Here is a 10,000-nt window from a genome sequence, read left to right as displayed (position 1 = left end):
TATTCCACCTCCCCCCCTAGGCCAGTGTTTCTTAAACTCGGATACTAGCGCCCCCACGGGTGCTGAAATCGATTTTTGGGGATGCTGGGAATGGCTAATTACATGGCGGTAAAATATCAATATTTCTAGCACGGTACCAGTAATGGAGATACTTTTTGACAAATATATATATATATATATATATATATATATATATATATATATATATATATATATATATATATATATATATATATATATATATATATATATATATACAGGTTCACACGTGTCAATTTGCGACTGAAACTGCAAGTCGGTAGAGTTTCCGATTGAATATCGGTGCGTAGCGACTAGAAAAACCAATCGCAAAACAAGACCAACGTGTTGGTCTTATTCAGTTGATTTGCGACTTTGTTTACGTTGTGACGTCATGGAGAAAGGTTTGAAAATTTTGTGTCGAAAATTTGGTGTCGATGTAGAGAAGATTTTGGAGTTGGTGAGGGAAAAAATACATCTGGGACCCTAAAGTTAATTCTACAGAAAAAAAAAAAAAAAAAAAAAAGCTTGCGGAAATAGGCGTTCCATGAGATAGCTGCCACTCTCCAATGACTGCCTCCCTCTATGCAGGACGCCACAGAATGCCTGACTTCTCATCTCTTTAGGATTTCTGATTGGGGCAGAGAAAACATGGTGGTTTTAAATGCCTCAAAAACTCATTTTTCTTCATCTATCAATTCGACACAACCGTCCTGACAACTATCCCCTCTTCTTCAATGACACTTAACTTTCTCCCTCTTCTACAATGAATATCCTCGGTCTGTCCTTTACTCATAATCTTAACTGGAAACTTCACATCTCATCTCTTGCTAAAACATCTTCTATGAAGTTAGGTGTTCTGCGGTGTCTCCGCCAGTTTTCTCCCCCTCCAACTGCTAGCTCTGTACGGGCCTTATCCGCCCCTGTATGGAGTACTCTTCGCATGTTTGGGGGGTTCCACTCAAACAGCTTTATTAGATAGAGTGGAATCAAAAGCTTTTCGTACTCATCAATTCCCCTCCTCTGACTGGCTGTTTTCAGCCTCCTTCTCACTGCCGAAATGGTGCAGCTCTTTCTACATTGTATCGCTATTTTCATGCTAACTGCTCTGCTGATCTTGCAAACTGCATGTCTTCCCTCCTCCTGTGACCACGCTGCACAAGGCTTTCTCCTTCCTCTGAACCCCTATTCTGACCAACTTTCTAACGCAAGAGTTAACCAGTACTCTTAATCATTCATATCTTTCTCTGGTAAACTCAGGAACTCCCTGCCTGCTTCTTCCATCTTCCTACGACTTAACTCTTTTTTTAAGAGGAAGGTTTCAAGACATTTGTTCCTTAATTTTAGCTAAACCTTTACATTCTTTAAGGGAAACAGCACTTCAAGTGGGCTTTTTTCAATATTTTGTTGCCCTTGCCTGGTTTCCCTCCTACTTAAAAAAAAAGGGGGGGGTTGTTGAAAATGAGGATTGAATACTTGTGATGATTTAATTTGATCGCAGTCGTCATCGTCACCAGAGGAAGACATCTTGTTGGGTAGCTGTTTGTTTACATTCACTTCCCGCCAACCAGCAGATACTTCCCACTCGCTATGTGTAAACGTGTTCCAACTAGAAGGGCTCTGTCGATACTTTTACCGACTTGCAATTTCAGTCGCATATTGACGTGTGAATTCGCCTTAAGAAACGCTGCACTAGGCCAAGTTTAGCTACAGTAGGCTATGGCAGCTACTTGAGGCTATGTAAACTTATGTGAGGTAAGTTATATGGATAGATGCTTAATTGGCACAATAAAAAACATGAAAAATTGAAAATATAATGTGTAACTCTAAACTAAGCAAAACAAACACGAACAGATAAAAACTGGCATATTTACCTAATAATAATTTCCACAAGCCTCATTTCTTTCGTACTCCTCTGCCATTTCCCTACCAACAAGCAAAAAATGTAAATGCAATAAAAGATGAAAAGTTTCGTTTATCTTATAATCGCACACTGGGGAAAAAAAAAAAAAGTACGAACATTAACAAAAAAATATATATATTCTCGCCTTACTTTCTCTCTTGACCATTTTGTCTGTGACTTTCAACCCGTTACTCCCTCAAAACTTACATGTGGTTCAGGCAGGCATGCGGGGCACCTCATAATTTTAGTGAAGGAAACACTGACACACAACACAACACAAGACAGATTCAAGCATCGTAGCAACAGATGACCAACGTGACTGTATTACATTCCTGGATATGAAAAGGCGCGAGAATAAAACTATGGCCAATACTGGCATATACTAGGTAACATTTTTTTTTTTTTTTTACGTTAAAGCCTATAGCGCCTGTAGGCTCACTTCATAGGTACAGTACTGTACATGCGCATGACTAGTGAGGGTTTACATGCGAAAATTTGATGAGGCTAGGAAAAAAATAATAAAGTCAGGACGTCTTTTTCTTTGTTTTGAGACTGCCAGCCTAATATTTAGGCAGTTCTGCCAGCACCCATCAAGTACGAATGTACGAAGTCTATGCGAAGACTTGGGAAATATACACGATTTATGTATTGTTCTCAAGCAATTGTGGCAGTATGTACCCAGGTGCCGGGAGAAACATAGATAATTGAGAATAAGGTCATAATTATGAAATGTTTACAGATGTTCACTTTGAAATCTTTAAAATCTAATGTTATCTGATGAAAATCTCTCTCTCTCTCTCTCTCTCTCTCTCTCTCTCTCTCTCTCTCTCTCTCTCTCTCTCTCTCTCTCCAAGGGACAGCGCATCGAAAGTCTCACCACCTGTTGTGTCTCAAGCTTAGCAGGGAACGCTAACTCATAAAAGCAAGCACAGCCAGCACTTGCCACAGACCAGCTTAGCCACGGAGACTGACTGGGCACACCCTTGGCGTCATGAAGACAATGTTACTAGTACTGGTGCTGGCGGTGGCGGCCGCCCATGGTCGCGGTGAGTGGTGGGAAGGAAATGCTGGGGTGGTGGTAGGTTACTGCGAAGACGGGCGTTAGCAGTTGTATCATGTTAGTGGCATTCTGAACCATCGGGAATTTCACGAGATTCCTCTTGATTTTATGAAACAAATAAGTAATCATATTTCCCAAATGGTTTCTTTTTACTGTAAAGGATATGTTAAGTTTTGTCTGCGTAACTTACTGTAAATTATTTTTATTCAGTTAATCACCAATCCATGAATAAGAATAGTTTTGATTTTTTTTTTTTTTCATTTATAATTGGCCTACAAGTTTTATGCATGAAAAATATACAATAATCTATATAGCATAGTGAAGTGGTTAAAGGTAATCTTCAGTAACTGCATCAAAGCAAAACAAATGTAAAATATCGTACATATCATTATTGAAACGTTTTCCAAGAAATTGATTTCGAGCATTCCTTGATTACACCGATTCCCTGTAACAGATAATTGGGCCAAAAGTTCCTTTACCAATAGAAAATGTCAAAGATTTAATCTAAATTACCTCGTTACTTCTGACACCTAGCCAAAAATTAACTCCAACAACCTTTTATTTTACATCTTTCCTCCTCTGTTTCAACTCAAGAGTGTGTGGTTTACACGAGTAATGCATTAATAACTACTAATGAACGCTCCTACCAACAGTCAGGTCCGGCGATTGGGGCTACGGCAATGAAAATGGTGAGTGACTGTTTTCACCTTAATTCAGCTATTCCTGTCTGCTATGTTTGAAGTTCATGTCATAACATGATTCACTGCATATATCACAAAGTGTTTTTTTCTTTTCGTCCTTTGTTCTCCATTATCCTACATGAAACGTTCATCAGAGGCGATGCCTCACAGTGATCATGCCATACTGACCTGTAGCATCCCTCACACAATACTGCAAGTGGCATGCATTATTTCTAGAATGCCATGCAAGTCAAGCCAAGCACAGCGGCGTCGAGATGTATAATGCAATGGTGATCACCCACAGGTCCTGATACATGGCCGGATCATTACCCAACGTGTGGCGGCCACAGGCAGTCCCCCGTGGACATCGACGCCGGTGAAGCTGAGATAGACATTCCGCACACGCCCTTCCACTTTGTTGGTTACGACGCCAGGCCCACCACTGTGACGCTCACCAACACTGGACACTCAGGTTAGTGGTGGCGTGCCGTAACTACTACACTGATGCTGCCCACACGCTTCCACTTCAGCCTCGCTCTCCCCCTCCTGCTCACGTCTCATTGTGTTACAGTTCAGGTTAACATGGACATCAATGCCTGGGTGACGGGAGGTAGCCTGACCGGTGAATTCGTCTTCCATCAGTTCCACTTCCACTGGGGTGCTGCAGATACCCGCGGCTCAGAACATACCGTGGATGGCAACAGGTAAGGGAATCCTGCGCAGCAGCTTCATCCACCCGTCCTCTTTCATTTTTCCCCCTTCAAACTTTTCATCTTGATTGTGCATCCCTTTTTCTTTGTATTCAGCTTTGTATATCGTCCACTCTCCTGCACAACAGGTTTCCCGCCGAGCTTCACATGGTACACTACCGCGAGAGCTACGGTAGCTGGGAGGAGGCAGTGAAACACAAGGACGGCGTAGCTGTGTTTAGTGTCCTGCTAGAGCTACACCACACAGACAACCCGAATCTCGACCCAATTGTCAACAGCCTCATGGACGTAATCTTGCCTCGTAAGTAATAGGATCCGAACAGAAGGCACTGAGGCAAACAAACTACAATACAAATAGTATTTGCCGCTGCATTTAAAGAACTTTAGGATAGGACAGTTTATTAATGGCTGCAATTCACAGACGAAACGGCTCTTATCGGCCCAGTAATCCTGCACAACCTCCTGCCCAGCAACGTGGACCACTTTTTCAGTTACTCGGGTTCCCTCACCACTCCAGGCTGCGACGAGGTGGTGGAATGGACAATCTTCAAGGAAAGAATCCCCATTTCCAGCAATCAGGTAATTTTCCTTTAAAGTTTTCTTTCGCTCCAATTCCATATTCCTGCTGAAACTATTTCTTTCTTCACCAAACACACTTCGAATAATCACAGTATTGCCAAACGCCTGTTCCTCGTGTCTCCTCACCAAGATTCTCTCCGCAGCTGAAGCAATTCAGGGAGCTGATTGCTGGAGATGGCAGTACATTGCAGGACAATTTCCGATCCCTGCAGTCGCTCAACGGCCGCATGGTGAGTGTTGGGCAAATACAGTGACACCATGAAAAGCTTCACAAATCACTGCCGTAATGTGTTGTACTGGCTGGCAATAATGAAGGAAAATGGGATGAATTAGTTTAACATCTCTGGACTGGTTCAATAATTAATTTTGTGTTCATATGGACGATTCTCTCTCTCTCTCTGTCTCTGTCTCTCTGTCTCTCTCTCTCTCTCTCTCTCTCTCTCTCTCTCTCTCTCTCTCTCTCTCTCTCTCTCGTGTGTGTGTGTATGGACTGGGCATACATCATTTTTAAAGTTTGCAATGTTTGCAGGTGTATCGATCCTGGGAGGACGATGAAGCTTTCCAGCAATACAGGTGGTAAGGAAACGTCAGCTGCTTTGGTTATGAACATCCGCTTCCCATGTCGGCCATCCAAAAAACAAATTTAAGAGATTACAGAAATGTATGGATGATGTTTAGCAACTTAACGATAGTGCAGGTTATTCGAGTCAAATATAGAAATAGGGTAGGATTGTTAGTTTAGGAGTCCACTGTGGAAGAGCGGTTATTTGTGTAAATAATTAATAGTGGATAAAGTGTTTGCTGCTCTTGTAACTGTATACTACATTGCCAAGTGTCATTGATGTTATAAGGATTATTAGTAGCTGTCCTTGGTTTTATCATAACGACATAATAAAACTGTCAAGCTATTATCTCTTTCAAAAGCAATCATAAAGACACTACCAATCCGTGTAAGTATTTCAGCACATAAATGTAACGTGCTTGCCTCAGCACATGACCATAACGTACAAATATATTTCCTAATGTTATAAAGTTAATGATTTTTTCTGTCTACAATAAAGAAAAAAGCATATGAATCAATACATCTGCTCCCGAACTCAAGCCCAACACATGCAAAGAAACAACAACACACTTATAACACAACGTTCGTTCTCCTTCCCACACACGTATATACCTCACATACCCATCAACACTCATTTAGCAAAACCATAACATGCCTTCACCTGCACCACCCAACATAACACACATCCTATCATCACATAGATCCATCCACAACACCCATGATATCACAGGTGCATCTAAATCCACCCACACCTCACAGACTGAGGGAACGTGTACATTCACAAACTGCCGTCTTGAAAACTACTAATCACCAAATAAGGTTAGAGATGCGTTACGTACCTGTGAAAAGCTATCCTATTTCTTTATGGTGTGTTCCCATGTCCAGTATTACAGCTACAGGCCACACAACGACGAAGATAAACGAGCATCACAGCTCACATCCAGTCCTCCATGGCCTAGAATGACTGGACCTGCTGTCGGACGGTGACAGGTGGTGACGCGCTTGTCTCTTTATCTCCACACACAGAAGAACAAGGTCCGTGGAACTACCAAGCCACTCGCTCCCTACAGACCACCATCCACGCCAGACTACTAAGGTCTTTCTGGTTCAGGGATTAATTAATCTATCACCGTGCCATCCTACACCCGCACATAGGACAAATAGTCATCACCCATAGTCCCAAGTGGTTTTCTCGCGTCCACACGTTGTTTGTAAACTAACATTGCGGTATACCTTTTCCGGTTATCCGGTCATAATGATGATGGTGTGTGGAGTGTGTGTGTATCTGTATGGGTAGGTGTGTGGATGGATAATTCACCGTGGTCCTAAGAATGATTCATAGCACTACTCACAGCTACTGCCATGCCGCTGACAAATGTAATTCAACCGCCGTTCCATTCGATGCTTCACATACCTTTGATTCTTTGTGGAAATGTTCAACTACCATTTCCACACTAACGGTGGAAGAGCTTGTTTATGAAAACTGCCGAGAGGAAATTATTCCGTGTTCTGCTCCGTGCATGCAAGCTGTGAGTTGCCTATGGTCTGTCACGGAATGTGGGACGTTGTGGACCTCGCCTGTAGGAACATCCCCTGAAAACAAGAATAAATTATGAATGAACTAATTAACAGGTAAATGAACATGTCTGAAGGACGATATTGCTGTACTAAAAACCTAATTAGCTCTTCCGAAACTTGTTATCTCTGGTGTTCGGTGCCGTGCAGGCATGGAAGACACCGCATGAAATGAAACTCTACTTGTGCACTGCTAACTGAGAACAAATAATATAAAATCAATTCAAGAAATCTTGGGAATTAACAAGTCACCCTTGTATGAACACCTAAAAGATGTTCACAATTAATGCACCACTTATGTAGAATTATTAATCTATGCATTATTTGTAAGCACTTGTGTTGTCTCAATAGTGTATGTTTATCCGTAAGCTGGGGAAACAAACAATAGAAAACGAAGTCACCATATAACATATCCCTTTAACTAAATGTTAGTCTGATAGTCATTTAAAAACAAATTATATCTGGGGAAGATTATTTTTCCTAACGTAAACAGTCATTTTCATTGAAAGAGCAGCGTAGCACAAGGCTCAGCCTGTTGTGTCTCGAACAAAGTCGAAAACAAAGCCTCACAAAAACACGCAGGGTCACTTGAACCCTACACAGCACGCGTTCAGCCACAGAAACTTGTCGGGCATAATACTCTTGACGCCATGAATACACTGGTGTTGGTGCTGGGGTCGGTAGTGGCGGCCGCTCAGGCAGCGGCAGCAAACTCTGATCTGGGTAAGTGCTGATTAGACGGAAAGTGGCGAAATATTTCATTTTTTCTAATTTGTTACAAAAAGACCAACTGCCTAACTCGCCAGGACTACTGCTTGATTTTTTTTTTTTTCTAAAGCTAATCTTCCTCCAATGTAATTCATAACTTGAACGAGTCCGTAGCAGTAACAGCAAACAGTTCGTATTGTACCATTTTATCAACCATCAAGATAAAGCTATCTCTGATACCACCTCGACGCACCATGTCACCCATGTTGACAACAAACCATGTCCCATTATCTTGTTCCATTATGATGTACCGTGACATAGCGGCTTAATTCGTGTTTAATGTGATTTGGTCGGGCGATGGGACTACTTTGGGATGATAGACAGTGCAGGTCTTGTTCTGCTTCAGTGGTGAAAGTTAATTGGTTAGACAATGGAGAGGAGCATCGAGCTTAAAGATGAACCTTACTGTGTTGCTGTTTGGACAATCGATATTCATTGGATTTCATGCACAAGGACCATCTCATACCAAGATCCAATAAGTCCCATATAGATTAAGTACATACACCGGAGTAAAAAGAACCAAAAATCGTTAAGACACTAGCATTCCTAGAGTGATTCTTGACTAGTTTCTTAATATAATACTAACGCATCCCGTTGATTAATGTGTATCTAGTATTGATTTCTATACCTTGCAACTTTTTAGTGTTTGTCAAGAGTAGGCAATACCTCGATGACGCAGTACTGTACATATAAGCTATCCATATTATGGGTGTGGTTTACAGGAGTCCCTATGGAACTAATGAATGTTTCCACCAACAGTGAGAACCGAGGATTGGGGATACGGTGACGATAACGGTGAGCGACTGCCTTTATTCAGCATCTTTGTCTCTGCTTTATTTCGATGTCATTTTCCAAATAACAGTCGCTTAAAAAATAAAATATTTAACTACGTGAGACTACATGTATCACGAAGTATGTTTCATTGATAAACACTCGCAGGACCCCACACTTGGCAACACGCTTTCCCCAAGTGTGGCAGCCGCAGGCAGTCTCCCGTGGCAATACTACCCTGTGAGACTGAAGTAGACATTCCACTGACGCCCTTCCACTTTGTTGGTTACGACGCCGAGTCCACTGTGAAGATCACCAACACTGGACACTCGGGTTAGTGGCCGCACAAAACGCCTACCGCTTGTGCCACACGATTCCACTTCAGCTTCGCCCTCTCCCTCCTGCTTACGTCTCAATGTGTTACAGTTCAGGTCAACATGGACAGCGACAAGAATATGTCGTTCCACGAGGACATAAATGAGTGGGTCAACGAGGACGTCAATGCCTCGGTGACAGGGGGCAGCCTGACCGGTGAATTCGTCTTCCATCAGTTCCACTTCCACTGGGGTGCTACCGACACACGCGGCTCAGAACATACCATACATCACGTCAGGTGAGGAAGTTCTGACGAGTAGCCTGATCCTTCTGCCTTCCTATACAGTCAGCGCCATGAAAGATTAGATATGCGATCGTGGAGTAAAAAATTTTGGTGTAAGATACTTCAGACACAAAGTACAAAGAACAGAGGGATGGGTGCTTTTCTTTAAATTTTATTGTTGTTAGGCAAAGATTACATTCCAATCTCTTCATAGTGTTCAAGGTTAGCAGGACACCTTTCTTTATTCATCCTTCGCTTTATACTTTGTCTCCTTAATAACTTTGAACCTCATCCTTCGCTTTATACTTTGTCTCCTTAATAACTTTGAGCCTCAAGTTTACCCAAAGGTAGATGTTTTTAAATGTGAATTCTTTCTTAAATGGAATTTATTCCTCTTACATGGTAACCACACAGTAACCACAAACACTTTTTTCATTCACAGTAATGAGAGGTTTACTGACCACAGAAAGGAAATATGAAAAGATGTGCAAAAATACAGCGATATTCAAAAATAGTGTACCTACGCACGAAAAACTCGCAAAAAGTCAAATCCTGTGAATCTCGTTATCAAACTCATTCCAATGCAACTTTTTTTTCCATTGTATTCAATCTTGTATATCATCCCTTTATTTTTTTTCTACTATACATCGTCAGCTTCCCCGCCGAGCTTCACTTGGTACACTATCGCAGGAGCTACGGCAGCTTTGAGGAGGCAGTGAAGTACGAGGACGGTGTGGCTGTGTTCGCCGTTATGTTAGAGCTGTCCGACACGGAGA

The 10,000-nt window shown here is 42.0% G+C and overlaps 2 protein-coding genes and 1 long non-coding RNA gene across 6 annotated transcripts in view; 2 read left to right on the top strand and 1 right to left on the bottom strand.

Moving 5' to 3' along the window:
- Nucleotides 1–7,168, bottom strand: part of LOC123513039 — a 41,858-nt gene extending 34,690 nt beyond the window's left edge. The window contains exon 1 of one of the 3 annotated variants that reach the window (XR_006677246.1): nucleotides 6,352–7,168. This is a non-coding gene — a long non-coding RNA (uncharacterized LOC123513039). The remainder of the gene's footprint in view (nucleotides 1–6,351) is intronic. The other 2 variants (XR_006677248.1, XR_006677247.1) reach the window with 2 other exon arrangements.
- Nucleotides 2,776–5,858, top strand: LOC123513038 (carbonic anhydrase 1-like). Its single transcript, XM_045269853.1, has 8 exons — nucleotides 2,776–2,967; nucleotides 3,635–3,670; nucleotides 3,966–4,133; nucleotides 4,233–4,365; nucleotides 4,500–4,672; nucleotides 4,793–4,950; nucleotides 5,094–5,180; nucleotides 5,480–5,858. Exons 1-8 carry the CDS (start codon nucleotides 2,913–2,915, stop codon nucleotides 5,528–5,530), a joined length of 861 nt encoding a protein of 286 aa, XP_045125788.1. The 5' UTR covers nucleotides 2,776–2,912; the 3' UTR covers nucleotides 5,531–5,858.
- Nucleotides 7,169–7,662: 494 nt separating the features above from the next.
- LOC123513285 (carbonic anhydrase-like) overlaps nucleotides 7,663–10,000 on the top strand; it is a 3,541-nt gene continuing 1,203 nt past the window's right edge. Inside the window, exons 1-5 of one of the 2 annotated variants that reach the window (XM_045270361.1) lie at nucleotides 7,663–7,810; nucleotides 8,615–8,650; nucleotides 8,795–8,959; nucleotides 9,053–9,239; nucleotides 9,879–10,000. The exon at nucleotides 9,879–10,000 is cut by the window's right edge and continues 51 nt beyond it. In XM_045270361.1, coding sequence (XP_045126296.1) covers nucleotides 7,738–7,810; nucleotides 8,615–8,650; nucleotides 8,795–8,959; nucleotides 9,053–9,239; nucleotides 9,879–10,000 — 583 coding nt within the window. In that variant the 5' untranslated portion in view covers nucleotides 7,663–7,737. The remainder of the gene's footprint in view (nucleotides 7,811–8,614; nucleotides 8,651–8,794; nucleotides 8,960–9,052; nucleotides 9,240–9,878) is intronic. The other variant, XM_045270362.1, reaches the window with a different exon arrangement.

The sequence above is a fragment of the Portunus trituberculatus genome, chromosome 35, assembly GCF_017591435.1.
Source record: "Portunus trituberculatus isolate SZX2019 chromosome 35, ASM1759143v1, whole genome shotgun sequence".
NCBI classification, from domain to species: Eukaryota; Metazoa; Arthropoda; class Malacostraca; order Decapoda; family Portunidae; genus Portunus; species Portunus trituberculatus.
The sequence above is the reverse complement of the archived record's forward strand: the minus strand, read 5'-3'. Positions and strand labels throughout refer to the sequence as shown.

Coding starts and splice junctions, on each gene's coding strand:
- LOC123513038 (XM_045269853.1), top strand. CDS start 2,913: ATGAAGACAATGTTACTAGTACTGGTGCTGGCGGTGGCGGCCGCCCAT. Junction 4,134..4,232: donor CACCAACACTGGACACTCAG/GTTAGTGGTGGC, acceptor ATTGTGTTACAG/TTCAGGTTAACATGGACATC. Junction 5,181..5,479: donor AGTCGCTCAACGGCCGCATG/GTGAGTGTTGGG, acceptor CAATGTTTGCAG/GTGTATCGATCCTGGGAGGA.